The sequence below is a fragment of the Pecten maximus genome, chromosome 3 (genome assembly GCF_902652985.1).
Source record: "Pecten maximus chromosome 3, xPecMax1.1, whole genome shotgun sequence".
Lineage (NCBI taxonomy): Eukaryota > Metazoa > Mollusca > Bivalvia > Pectinida > Pectinidae > Pecten > Pecten maximus.
The window spans coordinates 22,305,872-22,333,242 of NC_047017.1; the positions used below are offsets into that span (position 1 = coordinate 22,305,872).

At 34.7% G+C, this 27,371-nt stretch overlaps 1 protein-coding gene across 1 annotated transcript in view; it reads left to right on the forward strand.

The window, feature by feature from the left end:
* LOC117322654 (probable chitinase 10) overlaps nt 1-19,142 on the forward strand; it is a 34,550-nt gene extending 15,408 nt beyond the window's left edge. Inside the window, exons 9-23 of the mRNA XM_033877590.1 lie at nt 7,767-7,947; nt 9,116-9,344; nt 9,491-9,618; nt 10,081-10,204; nt 10,318-10,503; nt 10,954-11,070; nt 11,694-11,844; nt 11,999-12,167; nt 14,012-14,267; nt 16,095-16,219; nt 16,750-16,873; nt 17,246-17,434; nt 17,655-17,762; nt 18,010-18,250; nt 18,816-19,142. Of these exons, the coding sequence (XP_033733481.1) occupies nt 7,767-7,947; nt 9,116-9,344; nt 9,491-9,618; nt 10,081-10,204; nt 10,318-10,503; nt 10,954-11,070; nt 11,694-11,844; nt 11,999-12,167; nt 14,012-14,267; nt 16,095-16,219; nt 16,750-16,873; nt 17,246-17,434; nt 17,655-17,762; nt 18,010-18,250; nt 18,816-18,988 (2,501 nt within the window). The 3' untranslated portion in view covers nt 18,989-19,142. The remainder of the gene's footprint in view (nt 1-7,766; nt 7,948-9,115; nt 9,345-9,490; nt 9,619-10,080; nt 10,205-10,317; nt 10,504-10,953; nt 11,071-11,693; nt 11,845-11,998; nt 12,168-14,011; nt 14,268-16,094; nt 16,220-16,749; nt 16,874-17,245; nt 17,435-17,654; nt 17,763-18,009; nt 18,251-18,815) is intronic.
* The last annotated feature ends 8,229 nt before the right edge of the window (nt 19,143-27,371 follow it).

Consider the following 27,371-nt stretch of genomic DNA (forward strand, 5'->3'; position numbering starts at 1 on the left):
ACTAGCATAACTTAAAACACTGGTAACGTAGGTATCAAAAACTGAACATATCGTTTCTATATTAAAATAATGGTTTTTCCTTTTATTCATAAGTCTGAAATACGCTTTTCTCCCCTTTTCTGCGGCATGTTGCTGTGTTTTATTAAATTTGCCATTATAGTTAAAAAGCATACCAAGGTAGTTAAATTCGTTCACAACTTTAATTTCTACCTTATTATAAAACCATTTCTCATCTTCTTCTAAGCGTCCACCATTCCGAAATATTACAATTTTTGTTTTCTGAACATTAAGTTTGAGTTTCCATTTATCATTATATGTAAACATTGCATCGAGCATTGATTGCAAAGCGCTCGGTGATTCTGCAATTAGAACCGAGTCATCGGCGTACATTAATACAATTATAGATATCATACCCAATTCAATAGATGGACAGTTTTCATTGATGAAGTTGGTTTCACAATCATTTGCGAAAAGACTATACAAAATTGGCGATAAAATTTCCCCTTGAAAGAGACCGATTCTGTTAGGGAAATACTCTGAAATGCGGCCATTATATTTTACACGAGATTTGGGTCAAATGTCACTCGATGTCTGTCATACGACATATTGACGATATCACCAGTTGATTCTATTGCATAGTTAGATAAAATATTGTCAACACAATCGATTCAAAATATGACCATATCCCAACAGATCCCGCCCTTCTACATCATGTCTCAAAAGATTGTATATATCAGCCAATGGAAAGTTTCATTTTCATCATGTGATCAAAAACACGAATTTTCATTGGCCATGATATAAGCCTGACAAAGCTTATATCTGCACCGGAATTGACCATTTGCAGCTTTCACAAGAAATAAGAATAACAAGAATAATGGCTATTATTGTTTAATATTTCATTTTGAAACATCTATAAAAATACAAACACTGACAGAAGTAAGAGACATTTTTGTATGTTTTGTTGGTAAGGGGTTTTGGCACCGTGTTGTGAGTCACAGTCCGTGTTAGGGATCTCGAAAGTAGATATTAGTGGTTTTACATTCAGTTCCGCGGAAATGTTGCAGATAAACTGTTGTGAAACCATTTTAACTGCCAGTACAGTATACAGTTTCAGTGATAAGTTTGTGTTTTGCAGTTACAAGGCTTTGACTCCCGAACGATGATTTGCAAAATAGATGATATTTTTATCTGTACGAATATTTCCATTTTAGATGGCCATCTACGCGAATAAGCATATTGATTTGTTATGTTCCTCTAGCTCTAAACTAACAAAATACATATGGATATTGAAAATGACCACCGAAGGTGATATTTAATATTAATAGTAAAGTGCACACGATTACATAACATTGATTAAAAGAGAAATGAAATTTACATTAAGTATTTACATGGATAACCGTAACATATCCTACTCCTTATAGTTCGTCCAACTGGGGTTATAATAATCCTTCAAGCAGAGTAGAATACAAAGAATAACGTTAATGTAAAATTATAGTGGTGGAAAGTCGCTGTGTTGTGAAATTGGTCTTACAATACACATGCACGGAAATCTATTTAAATTCAACGCCAAAAATTAACCAATCAAATTATCCAAAATAAGTTGCTCGCTTGTTTACGAAATATTATATGATTAAGGCACATTTCCCGGTAATATGAAGAAAAACAAATATTAACTTTACCAGAATAATTTCCTTAAACTTAAAACTCCCACCAAACTTTTGTTGTTATCACTTGTAATTTTAAGTTTTCGTGAACATAAATAATAAATTAGCTTCCTTTTATTTTCTATAAAAACTTGGCGAAATATATATCATTTTATGGTAGCGCTTCCTGGTTACTGGTCCTTAGACAACACCCACACCATCTACTAATCTCTTTATATACTGCAACAAGACGATTACCTTTACAGAATGATTTAAATCTCTGTGAAAACGTCACTAAAAAAGAAAAAGAAATAAAATAAAATATATTTATGTTTTAAGAAAAGACGCTACAGGCATAAAGTGTTTGACTTAGAGACATGGAGACTGATCAAGACGTTAATAAAGTTGTTTCCGAATCTGAATTGTATCACTTAATACGTTATTACTATCTAAGATTATTACTCATTTCTATGACTTTTGCGAATCCTTCATAAGGTACACTTTATGTTGAATATTCGACAGGAATTCATATTTCAATAATTACATTAGAAATCAACTAATCTAATCATAGATATTCTTTATTCTCATGGACCACTGTCAATGTAATATTATACATTCGTATGAAAATTAATAAAAACTTGATAATATCTGTTTAATTTTCGCAGTTCTAACATGTTAATTAGCAAATTATAAGTACATCAATGTCTGGACTGGATGTAACCCAAGAGGGAATATGTTTCCAAATTCCCATTAAACCATTCGATTTAATAGATTTTTTTTGAAAAAAAAACAACAAAAAAACCCAACAAAATTCAGATTCAATGTTAGTCCAGACAGATAGTGATACATTTTGGTGCTATATAGTGCTATGACCGAGTATATATGACCGAGTATATTCTATTTAGAAAGAGTGATTTGAATGAAATTAGGTAACGTCTCTGAAACCATTGGGATCATATTTAACTTGTCCTCCTTACTACAACATTAATATAATTATAAAGTTTTAGATAATATTAATGTTGATTATCATATTGAATAACCTAGTCAAATGTTTTTGTTCGTCAGCCAGTGCCTATTATCGCTGTGAAATACAGTTGTTGTAGTTGTGTTGTTCATTCTATTGGGTTATGTAGAAGAGAATTATAAAGTTTTAGATAATATTAATGTTGATTATCATATTGAATAACCTAGTCAAATGTTTTTATTCGTCAGCCAGTGCCTATTATCGCTGTGATATACAGTTGTTGTATTTGTGTTGTTTATTCTATTGGGTTATGAAGAAGAGAATTATAAAGTTTTAGATAATATTAATGTTGATTATCATATTGAATAACCTAGTCAAATGTTTTTATTCGTCAGCCAGTGCCTATGTCGCTGTGGAATACAGTTGTTGTATTTGTGTTGTTTATTCTATTGGGTTATGTAGAAGAGAATTATAAAGTTTTAGATAATATTAATGTTGATTATCATATTGAATAACCTAGTCTAATGTTTAAAGAGCTTGTTGCCATCATACGTGATATGTCCTGATACAGTACTCACGCCCCCAGCATGATTTGAGTATATTTGTAGTAAAGATTGTTACACATTGTCGATGTTTCTACATGCGTAATGGGATTGTCATAGACAGTGTCCTTTAACTTTAGTCTTGTACAATTGATGGCTTTATCAGATTTGATTTAACCCTGGAATATAATTTCAAAATGTAATATGTTTAGATACCGTTTCTGTATGCTACCAGATGTAATATCTTTACATACCGTTTCTGTATACTACCAAAATGTAATATCTTTACATACCGTTTCTGTATACTACCAAAATGTAATATCTTTACATACCGTTTCTGTATACTACCAAAATGTAATATCTTTACATACCGTTTCTATATGCTACCAAAATGTAATATCTTTACATACCGTTTCTGTATACTACCAAAATGTAATATCTTTACATACCGTTTCTGTATACTACCAAAATGTAATATCTTTACATACCGTTTCTGTATGCTACCAAAATGTAATATCTTTACATACCGTTTCTGTATACTACCAAAATGTAACATCTTTACATACCGTTTCTGTATACTACCAAAATGTAATATCTTTACATACCGTTTCTGTATACTACCAAAATGTAATATCTTTACATACCGTTTCTGTATACTACCAAAATGTAATATCTTTACATACCGTTTCTGTATACTACCAAAATGTAATATCTTTACATACCGTTTCTGTATACTACCAAAATGTAATATCTTTACATACCGTTTCTGTATACTACCAAAATGTAATATCTTTACATACCGTTTCTATATGCTACCAAAATGTAATATCTTTACATACCGTTTCTGTATACTACCAAAATTCAATATCTTTACATACCGTTTCTCTATACTTCCAAAATGTAATATCTTTACATACCGTTTCTGAATACTACCAAAATGTAAGATCTTTACATACCGTTTCTGTTTGCTATCAAAATGCAAATCACACATAATAAGCTTTGAACTGTTAATATAAATGTATCTGATATCTTAAGATTGTCGAAAAGTGTTTCAACTATCTTCCTCGAACGATTTCTAAAAGCTATATTAGATTTATAGATACCGAACACATTTTGAAAGTCATACAATCAGTTTTTATCCTTATGTAATCCAAACAGCTTGCGCACTTTTTAACCATGACTTAACCTTTAATGATACCACTACATTGAATGTTGTTTTAATAATACTTATGACATTTAAATGACATTTTAGATAGCCGTTGTTAACACTTTTTGCAATGCTACAATAGACACTTTATTAGTTTTGTCAACATGGGACTCGGATACCTTATTCCTTAACCGCGTTGTCTACATGTCTAAAACTACATAATAAGTAAACTTTGTTCAAACTTCCCACTACTACTTATGGATCTAAATATGATTTCAATATTAAAATATTCTAATAAGATATACAGGTGTAGAACCCTTCTTGTGATATTGTCAATCAAATTCGAATGGAAAGGATCACCTGGAAATCGAATAGAATACGATATAAATGTTTAAGATTTATTAAATGACAATAAACTCAATGAACAAATACACATTTGTTAAAAATAAGCAAATGGAAAATCAATATTAGGTTTTAAGTTATATCCATAAACAATAATTTCGGATTTGATTTCGATAGTACATGTCAATCTTTGGTGTGAAAACAGTTATATAATAAGGCATTCTAATAAGACAACGATTCTGTGCTTAGGTCATTAACTGCATGAGAACTATATCAATTATTACAAGTTATGACTTGTTTGTGTGTAATAAAAGAATTTGCATAATTTCTCACGTCATTGTTTATAAATGCCGATAGCATAAACACACACTGATATCAACATGTTGTATAACATCTAATGATGGAATTAAGCATAGTGCTGGAAGCTTTTCCTCACACACGGTTCGCCATAACAATGCTTGGAGCCTCGTCACTTACGTACTGCATATAAACCTTGTCCGAGGCTTTGTAACACCACAAAAATGGCACTCTTCCAAAGATTTAATTTTGATAACGAGGATGAGGGTGGACTGTGTAAAGTTGATATCGTAACTATTAATTGTCACATTTCATTATTGTATAGCTTACAAAACCAGAAGAATTTAACTTGGCATCCCATATTTATACTAATGACGCAAGACGGTTGGCTTATATACGATGATAGTCCCTCCCACATGAATGTTGATTCGTACACTTGACGGTTTGGGGTCACCTACGAGCACAATTTCGGTCATAGCTGCTTTAAAATAATCGCCAGCTGAAAGGGCGTAATAAGCGGACGTAAAACCCTTTAAATAAATAAACCCAGGACGAATCAGCTGTTTATAACAGTTTAGTTATTTTGTGTTCTTCTGTATCTAACTCAAATGTACTGATATCTTCTTAAAGTACTCTGACTAAAAAAGTTATGTAAAAAAACTTCAAATTTAACTCAGAAAGTCTCAATGTGTTATGTTTGAAACAAAATTCCTAGTCGTTACAAACATGGATATGTCACAGTTATTAACATATGACATGTTTATGATTTTTAGTGTTATTTTTTTTGACAAAAGCATGGTAAGTTAAGAAAATTCCACACGGAGGATATCAGGACGATAAGTGCAATATTAAGAATGAATTAAATCTAAGTAATGCATAATTGACACACTCACAATAATTCTTTTCAAATAGTATATATAACAAGTGTAATATTTCTGAAAGCGCTGAAATGAGATAACCACTAAAATATGTACATTTACAGTACAGCATATTTAACCAAGGAATATAATTTCAAATTGTAACATATACATGTATATCTGTAATTGTATGTTATCAGTAAATAATGAATAATTGAAACACTCACAATAATTTCTTTTCAAATGGTAAACATGTATATAAAAAGTGTAATTTGCACAATTATAATTGAGCAATATGTTTATAAAAGTGTTGAAATGATATTGCCGCTCAAATACCTACAGTACAATGCCAACACAATAACGCATGCCAAAATTATAATATTTAAACTGCAAGCTTTATTAATAGGTTGATATACTGCGTCATACGACCAACCATATGCTTAATCGAGTCTTTTTAGTCTTTAGATTTCGAAAATGCATATATTGGTATGGCTATATGTGGAGATGAAATTCAAATTCAAATTAAAGTTTACAGAATTAATTAAAAGTCGAAACTTTAAGTTAATCAGCATATAGTATATGTAACCACCCCTGGCACTTTGGTTGTCATGAAGAGATGGACTGGACACGTATGGAAGGTAAGTCCATTGGTCACCTGACCATCGACGTCACTGTTTCCTTTTATATGAGCTTGCCTAACAAAGCGTGTAGCATACACAGTAAATAGGTAGTAACCGGCCGGTCAGGCGAAGCACGAGGATGGTGACCCTAAGACATATTTTAACTGCATGCGCTCTGACTTTGTGCGCTTGTGGTAAGTAGAGTATGATGTTTAAATATCTTTTTTTTTATTTACATGAAACCTGGGTATTTTTATTTGCTGCATTACTGGTAATTTTGGAGCTACATATGTATAATAAGCGTTTGTACTCTAAGTTGACAGTATATATTTAGAATTAAGTTAGTTCATAATGGAAGTAATCCTATCGTTGGAATCTTCAACTTGGCTCAAAGTAAAATGCTTTTCGCGTTTAGCAAATAAATAAATGTGATATTATTTGAAGGCTTTGTGATCAGTCAACCATTTTTATAATTCAGAATGAAACATCACACATGTCTAGTGTCGCCATCCAATAATTCAAGACGTATCTCAATCAGTAGTTGATTAATACACCCATCTTAATTAATTACTTGATGTACGTTGTTAAGTAATGAAAGATGGTCAGGTTTTGGATTATGCAACAAAAACTAGTTTATGGTTACATAAATCAAGTGGAATGGGATTCACAGGCTCGATAAAAAATATCAATTATTAGCTGCCAAAGTTAATTTAGCTAGACCTAGCCCTTACCACAGGTGCTTGCATAGAAAATATGACTTTCAATTTTTTTTATATGACAGTGGTTTGTGTAATCTGTTAAGCAGCTTAACAGATAACACATACCACTGTCATGTAAAAAAATGAAAGTCATATTTTCTATGCAAGCGACTGTGACCCTGATAACCTGTGAAGATTTGAAAAACACATGTCAGCTACCGTACACAACCGTTGAAGTAACCGGTCGTTCATATCAAATTCAATATGTATGTTGCTTACTTAATGTTAATTTCATTCTCACACAAGAGTAGATATCGGTTATATAAGAGATATGAGAGAAAATATTAATCATATTTAATAGAAACATTTAGACAGACACTAGTGATTTCGTGGGCTTCCGTTATATTTTTCTGGGTCAAACTATACGTATCAAAGATAACCAGTTTGTTGTTTATTTCTTGAGAGCTAGACGTAGGAAAAATGGATTATGAATAATGATTCAAAATTATTTGTCGTGAATAATAAACGTAATTTCAAAAGAATGTTTCTGGATAATATACATAATTTATATTACGTTACGTTTATTGATTTTTGTGTGTGTGTTAAATGTTTAAACATTGCCTGTATCTATTTATGTGATTTTTACGTGTTTGCAGCCGTGACTGGTCACCGCCTGGTCTGTATCTACGATGTATGGTCTTCCAATAGACCAGGCATAGGCCGAGTTGTCCCAGATGATATAGACCCACACCTTTGTACGCATCTCATTTTTGCAAACGCCATGATTAAAAAAAACGGCGCGGTGCTTTACAGAAGAAGAAATGCGGACACAGTGCAGTACGTAATTAAATCATCGATAACGTTAGAATCCAGTCGGTTAATTGCTATAACATACTGTGTAGTTGGTGATTTTGCATGGGCGGGAACCATAGTGGGTCGGTGTGTTTTCTACGGTGGCTGATTTGTGCCATTTCGTTATTTCGCCTTTTCGCCCCGAAAAGACGAAAATAAAATATCTAAATTCTCGTTCTTTCGTCTTTTCGCCCCGAAAAGACGAAATAACGAAATGGCACAAATCAGCCACCGTAGTTTTCGCTATATTGACTCGCCATCAAATATAGAGCACCGTGAAAATTGATAACAATACAGTAAGATTTTTGCACTGCGTTGTTGGTCATGATCATTTTCTTACCTGCAAAATAACATGATATTAATACTTGTTCATGTCAGTCAATGTGGTCAAATACCGATTATTGGTACTGGCAATATGTTTTTGAAACATACTCGATAATGAAAAAAGACCTCGATATTAATACAATAGGGAATAATTTGTCCATGTTTAAGTATGGGCGTTTTTATTTAAGCATTGCACTGTTTTTGTATGGTATTTATGATCTATTTGAATGCCAGAGCTTTGCAAACATAAATACTATACAAAAACAATTCAACGCTTAAATTTAAATTCCTTTCATTTTTTATTTTTTAAATGCTATTATTCATATTCAAAATTCATAATTCCGGCCTTTCCGACAGTCAGCAGCATTTTTGTCAGTCGTTGGAACAGCCGGAACATGGTCGCGTGCTTTTTGGCAAACACAATAGTACATGGATTTTTTTTTTAAATTCGATTTTGTTAATCATTTTATTATCAACGTAATGCGGAAATGGCATTTTTTTTATAACAAATAATGTAGACAAAATAATTAGTCGTAAAACTTAATTATCCTGTATAAAGTAGTTCCGGTTTATGTTGTATCAATACGCTGATTAGTGTAACGCTTGATGTATGGCATTTAAACGTACACCAATGCACGAGCTCTCAAACATACTATATAGTGACAATGCCAGGCAAATGTAAATATAATTGTCTATATACATTTGACGTATTAAAGAAAAACCTTGCTATGTCGTCATGGTTAATACCAGTTTATTAATATTCGAAAGTAAACAAAACAACTGTGTTTTACAATAATTTATATTGATCAAATAATATTTTATTTTCCAGTTATGAACCATTTACAAATCTTACGTTAAAAAACCCATCATTAAAGGCACTTATAATGATTACTGAAGACGTGAGCAAAGGAATGGCGATGAGCGTCATGGCGGAGGATCCCACAACTCGGGCCGCGTTTGTTGCATCCGTTATTACATTCTGTAGGAAACGCAGCTTTGACGGCGTGGCTCTACAGTGGACAGTCCGCAACTCTACACACTTCAAAGCGTTAAGCGAGGTACAAATATACATATATAGATAGGGGTGACAAATCCTGATATCAACCTCATCTAATATTAATAATTGCACATTTGATCAGATGACTGGTATAGCATATTCGCCATTTTACTGGCAAAGTAAACAACATTGTTATTTTTATTTCAGGAACTTCGAGCTGCATTTGATGCTGAAAACACAACAGAAAAATTGATTCTTGCTGCTCAGCTCGCTGGACATAGTATTGATGACATAGATGCTTATTATGATAAATATACAATCAAAACAACAATTATGTAAGTTATTTTATTCATGTACCACATTTGGTAAATGTTTGAATGTGTCATGCGATGAACGCGGTGGCGAGAGGTTAAGTTGTACCGACACTTAATCACCAGGCCTTCATGATGAACCCTTGGGGCTGCGAGTTCGGGCGTTTAAAATAATTTAAACTAAACCAAACCAAAGTGTCATTCGAATTATTAAATACACACCTTCGTCAAGTATCACGATCACTGTCACAGTTGAAAATTGGCTCACACAGGAGAAGAGACATCAACTCTTATCTCTATGCAGATTTTATATTGTCCGTATATGATCAAAATTAAATCATGAATTAAAAAGAACTATACATAGCATCTTATGAAAATAGGGGAAACAATAATAAAAAAAATAGGCAAACAGTTAACAATGCTGTTAGTATCAATTCACCTATTTCCGATGAGTTGGGTGCTTAGTTTCTTTTTCTTTCTTTTTAGAGATAACTACGACTTCGTCAATTTGGACACCTACAGTCTGTATGATACGCCGGTGGTAACCGCTCACCATAGTCGCATTACTGCGAGGGATGACAGCACGGGAGAGGACAAATTTCTCAACATAGTAAAAATATATCTTTCTTTTTTTTCTGTTTCTAAGCTTTTTTTGAACACATTGTTTTAACAACAAATAATCATTTGAATGTGCGGTACATTTGTTTCTTAATATGTTTACAGAAAAGTATTGCAGCTTATTTCACATATCTCGGAGTTCCAAAATCGATGATTAATGTTGGAATCGCAACGTACGGAAGTGGGTATACATTAACCAACACCAGTGATTACGGCATCGGGGCACCTGTCAGCGGAGGGAGTATTTCCGGAAATTTCTCCAACACTCCAAGTTTCTTGGCATACTATGAGGTATACATATTAGATGTTTTATATCAGGCTGTAAATATTATAACATGTGTGTGGCCTTTTTAATTAGTGTAAAGTTGTAGGTACATATGAAACCTTACAGCCCCTCCCCCCCCCCCCCCCAAAAAAAAAACCATCCCCGCTCCACGAAAAAAGTAAATAACCAAAAGAAAAAAAAAAAAGAAGAAGGGGGGACCTGAACTTTGGACTACGGAAGGTCATACCGTCACCAAAGTCAGAAAAGGGACAGGGATTCGGAACAATTTTATATGCTTTAGAAGGGTAACTACCTTGTGTATCTTCTATATACCATGGCCATTGTGCTAAAACGTCTTGTGTAGGGAATTATGACAAGAAAATCATGACAAGTTTTGAATGTTGTTATTCACGAGGATAAATTAAAACGATTCTTGCCGTTTCCATACGCTGGTCATATCATATTTGTTATTTCAGATTTGTTCCCTTCTGAATAATAATGACGGCACGATGTATAGTGATTTCGGAGTTCCTTACTACGTAAGAGGCGACCAGTGGATTGGCTACGACGATATTACCAGCTTAACAGAAAAGGCAAGTTTATGTTGTTGACATACTTTTTGCTTCAAATCAGATAAGTATTATCAATTGCTAAGCGTCTGCAAACGTACTTATTGTAGCCAACTAAGACAAGAGCCGTTCTCCTTTTGCGTCTGACTGTTTTAACTAATGGTCATAAGCTAAGGTCATTTAAAGAGGTCCTCCGTGCGTGCTATAGTCCATATTTTTTACCGATTTATAGTGCTACCTCACTGAAACATTCTGCCAAACATACCCTGCAGAACACCCTACCCGGTCACATAATACTGACAACAGGCAAATCAGTCGCCCCACTTCAAAATGCCAAGCGCTAAGCAGAAGTAGCATCTAAAATTCAAAGTTAACATGCTTAGAGAAAAGAAGAGATATTGTTTTATCCGGATTTTGAAATATTCCCAACTTCTCGACTCATGTAGAAATTTTCTTTTCTGAAATATCTAGTTCAAATGTCAATGGATTTCTGTCGATTTCATGCTGTACCTGTACAAGGATGGTGAGCGGTTCAAACATAAGACATAATATCTTCACCATTGTTTTAATTAGAAGGGTACGTTATTTGAAAGTTATATATGTATATATCTCGTGTGCTTATGTGTGTCATTGTGTCGTTATATTAGGCGGAATGGATAGTAAATGAAGGATACGGCGGTACGTCTATTTGGTCTTTGACATTTGACGATTACAATCAAAATTGTCCCACATCAGATCGCGACTTTCCACTAATCAACACTATCAAGGATGTATTTGATGATGCGGCCAAACCTAAACGTAAGTTGAAAATTATATTTGTCCATGATTTGTATAATTTTGAAACAAATGGGAAATATAAATGAGAAATTAATGCCACCTTATTAGAGATGTTATAAAACCTTTAAAAAACGTTAAAGAGTTGAATTAATCCTAGATATATATACATTGGCAGTGTATAGACGGGTATGCTACTTCAGCACGTGGTCGGAGGACAGGCCAGGAAAAGGAGCCTTCATGGCCGACGACATTGACCCAGATCTCTGTACTCATCTCGTGGTAGCCTTCGCCGAGGTGTCGGAGAATAGCACCCTGGAAGCTTACGATGCAGGCGACATTTCCATGTAAGCATGTGGTAATTTCGTGACAGCTGTTGCATCTCTACAAACTATATCAGATAATAACAATGATATTTATTTTATTCTCGTAAACAGTACAGTGCAGTTAATCTGAACCTTAACCTATGGATAACATTGATACATGGCAAAATAGGATGGATATCAGTATTGGGAATTAATTATGTATTATGTATTGCAATGTAAAGAAGGACTTTGTTGTTGTAACTACGCAATACATTTACATATTTACATACCTTACGTTATTACCACCCCTCTAAAGTTTTTATTAAGAGTGAATCGGTAATTAAGTGTATTAGAAAGACATTTTATATTAACCTTGTCTCTAATTGATTTTTGACGTCTTATCAGCGATAACGTTTTGACGTTGTTGTCGTTTTTATGTATCGGTTGATGTTATAACTATATCTCTATACCATGAGTGTCATTTTATAGATTTTTATTGCAAACACTGTATACGCTGTCAGCGGTAAACTATTTTTGAAATAATAAACGTACATATTTTTTTGCTGCTTTATCATTGATATTTGGAAAATTGATGATTGCATTTTAAATGGTGTTGGTGAAAAGTATGTTACTTTGTTATTTCATACGGATATTATGCTTAAAATGTCGTATAGGGATGACATAATTCAGTATTGGAAACTTCTCGTGTACAGCGATGTACATGTACATTTATTCTGATCTGGATATAGAGGCTAGTAGCCTGCGTCCATAATTATTCCTATTAAATCCTACTAAATGATAACTATGTTCCATACATTCATTACATAACTCGTCTGTGGAACGAGGTGTAAGTGTTGTATTATTACTCAGGAAACAGTATATCATCTGATATACGTGTTCTTCTGAGCTCAGGCATTGATGGACACACATTATATCACGTATTTGAATTGTATCACGTGTAAATATTGTATCACGTGTTAATGTTATGGCACGTGTAAATATTGTATCACGTGTAAATATTGTATCACGCTTCTATATTGTATCAAGTGTTAATATTTAATGACTTGTAAATATCTTATTATGTGTAAATATTTTATCGCGTGTCAATATTATATCACGTGTAAATATTGTATAACACAAAAACAATAATCACGTGAAAACGTTATTTCTACCACAATACCCTGTGTTATTCAACTCTCAGACCATCAGTTAATCATTACAGCTGTTGATTAACAATCTGTTTATACCACACGTGGTATAAACTCTGTAAGCATTTTGATTGGCTAACACGGTGAACTTTGACCCAAGTTGCAATTGTTATTGACGTCATCAATAATCTAATGACGTCACATCACAGGGTCCCGGACGTCACCGGTACACTTTATTTGCATACGCGAAATTATACTTGGCCACGTTTCCCTTTAATTTAAGCCGATATTATTGTGGTAGAAACAGGTCACACGACTCGAAATTGTTGGATATGGAATTTATTTCACACTCGTAAGTTGTTTTTTAAAAGTTGCAAAAAACACTCGCTAAAGCTCGTGTCTTTTGTAACTTTTAAAAATAACTTACTCGTGTGAAATAAATTCCATATCCAGCAACCACTCGTTGTGTAACCTCTATATATCGAGTAAACATAGCGTCATGCGTCCCGTATGTAAACATGCCTAGTTCAATTTTTTTTTCAATTTTGTACTCTAAAGTTTGAGGATTAAAGAATTATGATACGTAAACATTTGATCATTTATAAATTTTTTTTCATACGTAAAAACGCATTTAAATATATTTTGCGTACGGCTTGTTCAGTCAGAATGATTTATAAGCTTTTATAATTGGTATTACACAAATGTACTAATGCTTTATTTCCTAAATATACCATATAGATATCAACGTGCCATAGCCCTAAAAGGAGCTAACCCAGACCTGAAGGTACTACTTTCTGTTGGCGGATGGGCACAAGGAAGCGAAAGATTTTCTTTCATGGTTTCAGGACCAAAACGCAGGAGAAACTTTACTTCCAGTGCTATGCTTTTTCTACGTATGTATGGATTCGATGGCCTTGATTTAGCTTGGTTGTATCCAACTCAAAGAGATGGAGGAGAAGACACAGACAGAAAAAATTTCGGGATTCTCGTTAAGGTAAGCAGAATTAATCACATATATAAATAAATTGTTGTGAGGACTGGGGTTTATATAAATATTGTACATGGCTAACAAAAGGCACTGAATATTGCGTATTGATAGCTACTGGTCTTCTAAAAGGAGAGTTTAGATTCAATATACTGACATCTTACGTCATCACGTAGACCGTTCGTGTAGGTTCCCCACAATAACCTTTGAGATGTAACAATCTGATGACATTTGCTTTATGATAAAAATATCTTACGATATGACATTCATGATAAAGCGATCAGATGACATTTATAATGCAATGGTCAGGTGCCATTAAGTGATTTGACGACATCTTTATTTGAATACTATGATCCGACGACATTTCTGTTTTGATAAGATGATCTGACGACATACAACGATCCCATGACATCTCCTTTATGATACCATGATCAAACGGTATTGCCTTTATGATACCAAGATCAAACGGTATCGCCTTTATGATACCAAGATCAAACGGTATTGCCTTTATGATACCATGATCAAACGGTATTGCCTTTATGATACCATGATCAAACGGTATCGCCTTTATGATACCATGATCAAACGGTATTGTCTTTATGATGCCATGATCATACGGTATTGCCTTTATGATACCATGATCAAACGGTATCGCCTTTATGATACCATGATCAAACGGTATTGCCTTTGTGATACCAAGATCAAACGGTATTGCCGTTATGATACCATGATCAAACGGTATTGCCTTTATGATACCAAGATCAAACGGTATCGCCTTTATGATACCATGATCGAAAGCAAAAACATGAAAACATTAGTACCATCTAACCATAGAGTCACATTAAATGCGCATTCCGACCTGAATACTGTCCTTTTTTAGTTTTGTGATCGATGCCACAAAATTGATGACCTACGAATTGTTTGTTACGCACGCCCACGCGCGTTGTCATCTGACTTGATCTTTTTTTAGAAATAGTTTCTGTTTAACGCATAGGTATCAATGCTGCGTTCCATTCAGTCGCTCATGATTGTATTCATGTAATATACATTGTTCTAACTTCAACATCCCGATGACGTTACACTATTCAAAAGTTCCACGTTGTGTGTGCACCGGCTGAAACGAAGACCCTAGTTTGTGTTTTCAACGTCGTAAGGGGTATTGAATAAGATTGGAGAGTTCCAAAATTTCGACCTAGTATTACATTCTAACCGGAAAATGGATCGGCGCAATCTTTTCCCTGGGAATGACAGATTAGTAACTTTAATGGAAACGAAAGTTATTGAAATGAACGGTGATATGTGAGACAGTTAAGAATCTTTTTTGAAAATGTATGAATTCATGTTTGCCTGGTGATTACTTTGCCTTAAACTGGAATCATGCCCGATATTGTTTTGTTATTATTTCCTAGTCTGAGGAGAGTTGAAACTGCATCAACTTGTTGCCATGCATTATTTTTTAATACAATTTCATAGCCAGTATTAAAGTGCGTTTTATATACGTGAAAAGGTTGCATCGGGAGAAATGTCCGACCAAGTGTTCATGCTGCACATACTTTAGGTCACGTGACCCCTTATGAAGAAGCGGTAATTGCATTATGCATTGTGGACTGGTCCTTAACCACAAGAAACCAGGACAAATTGTGTTTTGTATTTGTATTTCGCTTTCATAAGACACAGTGACTTTTTCTCAGATTGATTTTAGAAGTACAGCATTAACGCCCATACAAAATCACGAAACAATTTGTTATGGTCTTTGAATAAATATTAAAAAGATTACATATATTGCATAATTGAGTTGATGAAATTTATGTATATATTTTTTTTGATTTTTCTTAGTTAATGAGGAGGGAGTTTGATGGGGAAACTCTAACTGGAAACATGACTAAACTAATGTTGACGGCTTCAGTTGCTGCAGAACAGGAACATATTGACTACGCATACGATGTGAAGGCTTTGTCAGAGTAAGGAACAAATATTTAACCTCACAACACCTTTTCAGAGTAAGACAACATTAAGTATATCACATCACCTTATATACCAGGTGAAGGCGCTATCAGTGTAAGGCCAAATAAATATATCACATCATCTCTCATATGACGTTAAGGCTATGTAAGAGTAAGGTAAGATTAAATATGTCACATCATCTCACATATGACGTTAAGGCATTGTAAGAGTAAGGTAACATTAAATACATCACATAATATCACATATGACGTTAAGGCCTTGTAAGAGTAAGGTAACATTAAATGTATCACAACATCTCACATATGACGTTAAGGCCTTGTAAGAGTAAGGTAACATTAAATGTATCACATCATCTCACATATGACGTAAAGCCTTGTAAGAGTAAGGTAACATTAAATATATCACATCACCTCACATACCACTTGAGGGCCATATTAGAGCTACGCAATGTTGAAAATGACTTACATGCGATGTGAAGAGATTATAGATACAGTGCACTAGAATAAAACATTATTCGCTGTTACAGGAATTTGGATTATATCAGCATCCAGACGTTTGACATGCATGGTCATTGGGACATGGAGACAGGCCACCAGAGTCAATTACGACCTTTCCCTTATCAAACTGGAACCGAAGCCAATCTAAACATGGTATGCAATCAAATAAGATAGTAGTTCCATCTGAAATTTAAAAACAACGGCAAAATACGATGTAGAATATATATCTACATGGAGATAAAATAAACAAGGACAATAAGACCAGGTGTTTTGTAAGGATAAGCGTCTTTTGCTTCATTGGCTACACTTGCTAAGCGAGTCCCTTGATATATATCGTTGCTCAGTATATGAATATATAAAATAAGACTTATATTGCATAACAAAACATATATAAACAAATAATTGTGATTAGTTTCTGAATGGAACACGTACTTGTTGACCTGCATGTAGGGTGTGATAATTGTACCTAGTGCATAAATTTTAACAGGCGAATTAAAACGGAATGTTCTTTGATATTCTTCTCAGGACTTTGCTGGAAAATATTGGCAAATGCTTGGTGTGGACAAAGACAAGATCAATATAGGCATCCCTACATTTGGACGGGGTTTTAACGTTTCAGACGCGAACATGGATTGGCGTGTAGGATTGCCAATTGATGGACCAAGCAAAGAGGGCCCCTACACCGACGAGGAAGGCTTCTTGGCGTATTACGAGGTTAATACTTACAAACGAAAATTAATTTTGCATTTCAAGTTGAGTAGATATTATGAAATGTTATAAATGAAGTGAAATCTGATTTAAGTTTTTTGTTTTATTGTTAGCTCTGTCATTAGCGATTTCGAAACATATTGAAAATGAAATCTGAATTTAGTTTTGGTCTAATTGGTGCTGTTATCAATGACATGTTAACGTATTGATAAATTTATATAAACAGCTTTGCGACCTACCAGGAACGGAAAAAAACTTAGGAGATGCCATTATCAAGTACGGTGATGATAACTTATGGATTGGTTTTGAGAACGCTGATACCCTACAACGAAAAGTAAGTGTATCATTGTAATGTAGATCAAACTATAAAATGCCCAGTTGTCCAAAATCATCAATTCTTTATCAACATACATACATACATACATACATACATACATACGTACGTACGTACGTACGTACGTACGTACATACGTACATACATACATACATACATACATACATACATACATACATACGTACGTACGTACGTACGTACGTAATACATACATACATACATACATACATACATACATTGTTAACAGATGCTTTGGCTGATGAGTGAGGGTTATGGCGGAGTCATGATTTGGTCTTTGGACCTAGACGACTTTAAAGGGAACTGCTCTGACTCAACTTCAAACTTCCATCTCATCAATCAAATAAAGGATACTCTCCTTAGTGATCCGAATGGCTTAGTTTCAACTGTCCCGCCACCTTCAACAACAACATTCGAAACAACAACCATGGAGGAAACCACAACTCCAATTCCATCGACCACCCAGGAAGGTAAAAAGAACTGCTTAACGCTAAACTTCGTAATCTTTGTCTTAAGGTTTAGTTAAAATTTCCTTCAGAATATATATTCTATTGACTGCGATCAATGAATCCCCTGTGACATACAGAGTACAAAGAAAAATAAAATGTGTTTACTGCAAATATAAAAAAAAAAAAAAAAAAAAAAAAAAAAAAAAATTTCCTTCATAGATATGTTTTCTTTATTTTCTCATATTCCGATTCCATATAGACTGTTTATAGTTATCTTGTATTTTCCTTTAGAGCGTGTAAAAAACAAAACGTTTTAGGATGAAGTTGAAATCAATTTATGGCTCTACTGTATCTTACACTCAATTTATATTGCTATTTGTCTTGTTTGTCTTTTGTAAAGTACGATATCCATTTTAAGAGAGTAATTTCCATCACCGTGTTAATTGTTTGTGTTTATTCTGATGATAAGGGTGTTGATGCCATCTCCTTAGAGCGATACGATACCGATTAACAAAAAATAATGTTTTGAGAAGTGCTACTGAACATGCTGAAAACATTAATTTATTTGAATTTCTGATTTCTACAGCTTTTGTCAATTGCACTGCACCTCCTACCGGTGGACCATACCCAAACAACAATGACTGTAGAACCTTCTACAAGTGTTCGCATGGCGTAGCCCATCTGTACAATTGTCCAGGACCATTATCGTATGACAGGGCTCACAGAGTATGCAACTGGGACCGCCATACTAACTGTTGAAAATGAATTCTATAAGCCATCGACTGTTTTGATTTAATGTAAATAGATATAACTATATCAAAAAGCAAACTTTGATGTGACATGCTGAAATTGTTGTGATGACCACTTTATTTATTGTGTGAACAAATCAATAAAAGCTTGTTACAATTCCCCATTTGTGTGTTGAAACTACTTGTATTACTTTCTGATTGTCTCTTGCCTAGGATCTGTGTCGTCGGTTGTCAGTAGGTATTAGCCAAACGGCCATTGATGAAAAATTACGAAGAATAATTTCGTCCTCAGGATCAAACGGTGTCAAATTAGCTGACATTTCTTCAAATATAGATCATGATGTGACAGTATCACAATATCTCCCCATGAACTGGAGGGTCTCAATGGGCTTCATAATCGAAATTGGGACTTTCATCACATCTGAAAAACCCTCTTTCCCTTGGAAATTTTACTTTTTTTTTCTTTTTTTTTTAAAAATAATTTCTTTACGAAAATATCACCGGTGGGTATTATTTGTTACATTTGGTTGACGCATGTTTTTTTTCTTCTAAATTGCGATTGTAAAAAATTGTTAAATAATCCGTAGTAATAAAATGAAAACACGTTTCTCTGGTTTGATTCCTTCTCGACAAATTGGAAGCTAACTAGTTAACGAGTAAATGAGTGAATATTTTCTGTAAGAATGTGTCAGAATTATTGATGGTTATTGTTAATACTTTATTTATATTTATTTCAACTCTTAAGCATTTGAAAAAAAGGCATTTCATCATATATAGGGATCACGGAACCAAATTATTTCCCATAGACGGTAATGTTAACGTTTACCACTGTACTGCTTAAATGGAGTTTTTAACACTGGTCCAGTAGCCATTATTTTGAAGTATGCCATCTCGGAAACCTCTAAATAGAATAATAAAAACTTCTACCAATTTCAACTTTTTTTTAATATGGGGGCCACCATCTTGTATTTAATTCAGCACCAACAAATCATCTAAATTTACAACAAAATACACACTTACTTAACTCCCCCTGACAAAAGCAGGCTAGCAAAAAAAAAACTTTTTTTTCTATATATTTTACATATACATGTATTGCCCAACCCACATATTAAAACTTTGGAAACTTCTCGCACCAAAATATCCAATCAGTAGGCCCCGATGCATTCACCGTCCAATTAAATCTTCTGCCCAATCGGGGAAAACCAACAATCTATTTTTGATTTGGTTCTGTGGTCCCTTAAGTGTGCGTCTTGGAAGAATGAAATCCAAAGATCCTGTTAAAATGTTATGTTGTAAGCGTGCTGATTTTCATGCAATCACTTTTCCGCGTATTACTAAATTTAACATGTTAGCGAAATGATAATTTGGATAGAACACCTGCATAACTTTTAGGACTATTGCCTGTACAAAAAAAAAAAAAAAATTTAAACAAAAGACAGCCCCTACCAAAAAACCCAACAAAAAAAAAAAAAAAAAAACCCAGATGACAATCATGTCACCTTCATAAGAGGATAAAATACTAAAAAATAGAATTTTCAAACAACAAAAAGTTATCATAATTAATAATTCATCTTTCCTATACAGTCATTGGAACGGGCACACAGTCTTTTCCAAGTCACTAAAATTATTGAAAATATCATGACGTCACCTGTACCGATGCAGAAATGCACCAAGAACAAACTCTATTTCAAAAATGGCTAAATTCATCTAAGTAGTAAAATTTAACCAATGGAAGACCTATTTGCTACCACTAAGATCTTAAAAATTCGCGGTAGAGTGGCATGTTTTGCATCGTTGAAATCCTTTATTAGTTATTCTCGCACCTCGGACAGGGAAATCTCACTCACGTGATACCCAGTGCTAGATTTTTCTATCTCGTCCCATCTGTCTGGTACCTTTACGTGAGTTTTGGCGGAATTTTAACCCATTCATGTATTCATCCGCGCAAGTGACGCAATACTCTCGAATCGGTGAACAAGTGCACAAACCGCAATGCAGTATGTATACACACATAGATACATTGTATAATTGTTAAATTGTTGTCATATTTAATTTGCATACATATACATTGTATCAATAATGTTCCGTAATAGTAAATAAAGTCGCATTCCAGATCATCAGCTGATAACATCAACATATGGTTACAGTCAGTTTGCACAACATAAAAAACAAACATCATCATTTAATGACAACACATTTTTTTTATTACGTCACCACTAATCGATTATTCAGTTCGATAATCGTCTGCTCGATCGATCAAGAAAAGCATGAACTTCAGAGTTGGTGAAACTGTACGTGTTGGACAGAATGGAAAACGTGGTAAAATTGTGTCTATTGAAAAACCCTTAGGGACATATACATATTACGTTATTCACTCCTTTGACGGTGAGATGATCAGGTGTGCAAGGCACGAATTAATCAAAGGCCTTGATGACCACGTCGTATTTGATAAGTAACTGCTTCAGCTATTCAATCCTCAAAACTCTCCTCCTCAGCCAACAAGCGAGTCGTCCCTACCCCCGGGCCTATCTATTGCTACCCCACCCCATGACCAACTAGCCACCGCTCCATCATCAAGCCCAATCCCTCCACCACCCAGCGCAACTAGCCTGCCCCCTCGGGCAAACACTCCTAAGGTTACCCATGATGGACCTGAGCCAAAGAATAAAACTCAGACATTCAACCCAAGATTTATAGCTACTACACCTGACGATGTAGACGATTTTATAACAGAAAATGAAAATGCGAGCACAAAAAGAAAGACATCTGGTCATGTAAAGCTGCTCCGAGATTATTTATCAACACACGCAGAAACCCGTGAAATCTCAGATATTCCATATAGCGAGCTCGATCAACTTCTCGCTCAATTTTTCATGAGTGTCCGAAAAAACGATGGCTCGGAGTACGAGCCAACAAGTCTCAGAGGAATGTTAGGAAGCTTCGAAAGGGTACTTACACAAAGGAAATACGGGGAAAGTTTGATAACATCTGTTTGTTTCTCAAAAACAAGGAACACATTAAAAAGCAAGCAAAAAAATCTTAAAAACAAGGCTTAGGAAACCAACCAAAAACCGCGGATGCGATTTCCGACGCTGAAATTAACCAACTCTATGATGCTGGAGAACTGGGAGCTAATTCGTCCAATTCAATATTAAACACGTTGTGGTTCAACAACACTTTGCTGTTTGGAATGAGGAGTGGGGCAGCAGAGCATAGGGCTTTATGCTGGGTTGACATACACCATGGATACGATCCTGAATTGGAAATAGAATACCTGGAGTATAATGAACGACAGACAAAGACCAGGACGGGGGCAGACATATCTTTGTTTAGAAAAAAACCCAGAGCATATGAAAATTTGGAAAACCCCGAGAGATGTCCGGTTAAAATACATAAAACGTACAAAGAAAAAAGGCCCTGTGACTTCTCCGGAAATGATCACCCATTCTACCTGGCCGCTAGTACAATAGAAAGTCCAACAATGTATGACCAGTGGTTTTCGAAATGCCCTGTAGGTCAGAACAAATTGAAAAACCTGATGAAAACAATGACAATCAACGCAAATATAAAAGGTGAGAAACGACTTACAAACACTTCTGTCAGGAAATATCTATGTCAGAAACTCCTGGAAAACGACATCCCGGACACACAAGCCGTACAAATCACCGGACACAAAAATCCTAATTCACTAAACAATTACCGGGCAATATAGAGTGCACAAAAACGTAACATTTCCTCCATGCTTTGTAACACTAATCCCAATGATGGAGGTCAGATCCGTGTCCCAAGCGTGTACCAACAATCAAACACATGTGCACAACAGACATCGGAACGGTCTGTTTTTACAGGAAGTGTAATAAATGGTGGTGTTTTCAATATCACAATTAACAACAATCCAATCATAAATCCGCCAACAAATCGTGGAGCTAGACGTCCAGTTATCACCGACTCCGACGACGATTTGTAAATTCTGGATACAACAAGTTTCTGAGTGACGTCACACGCTCTAGTTAACCAATATTATTAGAAATATGTGCATTCAAACTGTCATGTATTTAATTACTATGTATTGTTTGGTTGGTTGTTGTTTATTATTTAAATAATATGTACCGATTGATCATTTTTCTTCTTTGATATAACCGAACTATATTTTTACGCGAAAGGACTGAATTCGAAGCGCAGATGAAGTGGTTAATCGGCTTTGAACCGGGAGGCCCCAGACGGGATACTCTTACACTATAAACGCATATATAGATGGGTTGTTATTATACAACTAGATGTAAGTGGTGCGAGAAAAAAATTTCTATATTACCTGTAAGTGATCGAGATCGGGTTATCTCAGTCTCGGGCTAAGATTCTGTAACATCCTCGGCTAACGCCTCGGTTGGGATTATGTTACAGAATCTTAGCCCTCGACTGAGATAACCCGATCTCGATCACTTACAGGTAATAGAGTTTACTAATCGCGGATAATTCCTATCTAATCACTATAACAGAAAAAATCAGAAACCTAGATACTATCCTGGAGGCATAGCGTTACAATTATATCCGGAAGTGCACAATCCATGTCCTTATCCCTCTAACTATAGGTCAAATTATATTAAGGCGATTATCAATGTCGATATTTGTTTCTAAAAACTATCATCGATAAGGATCACAAACTTTCCATAGCAATCAACAAACTGCATTCATATCTATCAAAACTCTGCTTTGTGAACTTTTCTAGCAACCAAAATATTTTACTGATTTTTATATCTTACTTATAACCATAAGCAACTCTAATTACCACCAAGGTATTGATAGTAATGTTGATTTCATTTTCTATATCCTAGATTTTTCCATTTATTGTAAGATCCCTTTCCCATACTGCAAAATATCGCGATTTCTGTGGTAGAAGCCTCCTACTTACAGAGAAAATTACAAGACAAGCTTTCAAGAGAGGCAGACTAGAGGGAATTTCACGGCCGGGTTCGCTTTGCTCAAGGAACTCCCTTTAAATCTAAAAATTGGTCATCGTTTGCCTTCGTGTTATCAGTTTGAGATATTCTCGTCGTTTGGAATTCTATTGTTTCACAATTGCCATCAGAAAAGAACCACAGAATACGTCAACTTGTCTTCTTGTTCATAAAAAAACCCATTATAGAGTAAGTAATATATCAGAATACATTTTGTAACAAATCACATTGTAGACAATTTGATGATTTTTTTAGAAAGGACAGGACAAATTTGGGCGATATACTAAGGATGTAAGAATGTTCAGCATCACTCACCCATCCAAAAATGTATATATGTGCAAAGCACAATGCCTCTGGATAAGGAACGGACAAAGTTGAGACCTAGACAAAAATAAAGTCCACAACCGCTCGGTTTTTTGCCATTCCTCATTCATCTAAAAATGTGCGTATAAAGTATGTTGACTCTCGGTGAAGAACCGACAAACTTATGACATAGACAAGGAAAATGAACAAAGGGCAAGACAAAGACGCCCATCCCGAAAGGCATGTATGAAGAAAGGCAAAGACCCTAAAATGTCAGACAACACTGCCTATATTAATATGAAACACACCATAGTTCTTAGATACGTGTACAAAGTAAAGTAATTACGACCCCCTTACCACTAAATAAAAAGTTACTACACACTGTAACCTTCACAGGCAAATGATTACGGAAGCATATACACCTTAGGGTGTACCGGGTTATAACGGAATCGGTATACTCATTCTTTCGTCTACACTACAATCATATATATATACCGAGGTAGTAAAAAGCGTGCAAGTTGGCTCGGCTGCTACGATCATTATGTTTTCTACGCCCGTATCTTGATTAAAATAACTGTATTGTTAGTATAGATCCGATAAGGACGAACATACACTGTAAAAAAACCCATTAACGTATAGAAATGTGACTGGTTGGCTATAAGTCGAAATTGCCAAGAAAAGAAAGCATTTATCACAGATCGCCATTGTGAGTTAATGTTTTCAAATTGGTGATATCAACAGAAATCATGTCATAAACAGTTGCTCTTTCTGAATTTACCTCACCAACATTGATTCAGAATTAATGTCACATTTACAGGAAACCAAGTTTGTGACATAAGAAGTAACCCCAAAAGCATGAAGTGACTCTTAACTCTAATTTCGTGTCATAAACATTAATTGGTATCAGTAAATAGTGATTCCAGATGTGTGTCATGAACAGTGATACCGAATTCGTGTAATTAACAGTGGTTGTATAGTCATAGAGGTGAATCGTGATAAGGAAAGTAATTCCGAATTTGTGAGATTAAGGTAAATTGTGCTTTTCACAGTGATCTAAGGTTTATATATAATATATCTTCCGAATTCATGCCACAGTAAGTAATTTATAATTGCGAATTATTGTCATAACAGTAAATTAGCATTTTCGTCCAAAACAGTGACTCAAAATTCATCAGTAACTAGAGTTGCATCCTATAGGATAACTAATACCCCGTGGCCATCTATCGTTGAGTAGGCTAACTATTGGTGAGTGTAATTATATCTAATCCAGTCATGTATTGCATTTTATCAATGACAATATTAAGACACCAATCGATCCTAAACCAGCCCAATTTTATAAATATACATGACATACACCATCCAATACAGCAATTGCACATCGGTTCGGTAACAAATATTTAACATTCCAATCAGAAGTCGGCGGCCATTTTTAAATTGTAATATTGTAAAAAAGTCGGGATGCACAACTACATGTTAAACTGATAAAACATGCCATGTTTTGTTGAAATCGGAACAGTATTTTAGTAGAAGTTGTCCGGACAAGATAATGGGACGGACGGACAGACAGACAGACAGACGGACAGGCCGATTCCAGTATACCACCCATAGCTTCGTTACGGGGTGGGGGTATAATGATACAGAATTCATGTCACAGACGACTGTTCTAACATAATGTCATATACATAAATTCCTAATTCGATTCATAAACAGTGGTTCTAAGTTCTTGGTGAACCGTATGTGATAATAAGTGATGGGTGTTCTAAAAGAGAAAGCCTCGTTGGAGCTTCATCGACGACATAGGTCATGCAAATCTACCCCAATTAATGTCACTTTGCCTCAGTTGGAAAACAAGTCTATATAAGACTCGTCCATTAAGCGTTGGCTATCAAAGATCGCCTGCACAAAAATCATAACCTCTCAAAATTACAACAAACGCATAATGTACATATATTACAACTTCTTAATGCATACTGCCACGAGCTAAAATACCAGATGAACTATACACAAGTAATAAGTATTACTTAACGGAAGTTCGCACTGGCCATTCATACCTCCCGAGGAGTTAATATAACAAAGATTTGTCATTACCGGTAACATTATCAAACAAGGTGAACAAATTGTGTAAGCAATTGACATCATAATGATACAGTCTTTGATAATGTGCTATACAATCGTGAATTGATTGCTAAACGTGTCATCCTGGTCATAACACAAGAACAATGTCCATTTAAGTCGCAAATACTGTATATGTAATAAGAAAGGTAGGAATTGAGGTGTTACTCAATTCACAGCGATATGATATGAAACCAAGGAAAACAATTTGAAACTTCACCATACACACATTTTACATATTTCCCTAATTATCAAATGTAAGTCAAGACGTACAATACAGTTTAAGGATAATTGGTATTGAAGCAACATATATATAGCACTCCTATGAATAAGCCATCAACACTGAGCCAAATTATTAGTAAAAGGAATAACACAGATTGTGTAAAACACATTGTTTTTACGTGTCCCAAGGGTAGATACAAATGTCGGAAGAGTGATTATTGGTAGGAATGATTTTCACCTTGACGACAGCATCGCTATTTCAGCAATGTGAATAACCACTACAGCATTTTAAGGCATAAAGGCATAACAATGTACAGATCAAAACACAAGTCTACATGGTAAAAGAAAAGGTGGAAACCAAACTAAATAAATATTTCTATGTGTCTGCTTCTAATACATCTAAGAAATTAATTTTCAGCATATAAAAACTATCTTATAATTCCAGATGATAACCAGTAAATGATGTGCCCAATTCAATTTGAATTCATTAATATAACAAAAAACAATTATTTCAAAACGATATTTCATTGTTGATCCGAGGACGTGGTGAACTATTAAAGCAAATGTCATGGAACACATACATAGGGCCAAGATTACTTACGGGAGATTATTGATAAGTTGTGAGCCTCGTATTGAAGGAGGTACTCAATGATATGTTTAAAGTCCTACGATGCTACTATTCTCTGACTACATAGAACCGTGTACCCAAGGACTTGTCTCATCTGGTAACACTCTAAAGAAAACAAGACAAGCGGCTTTTCAATATGGACACAATCGGCGAAAGAGCAGTAATCTAATATT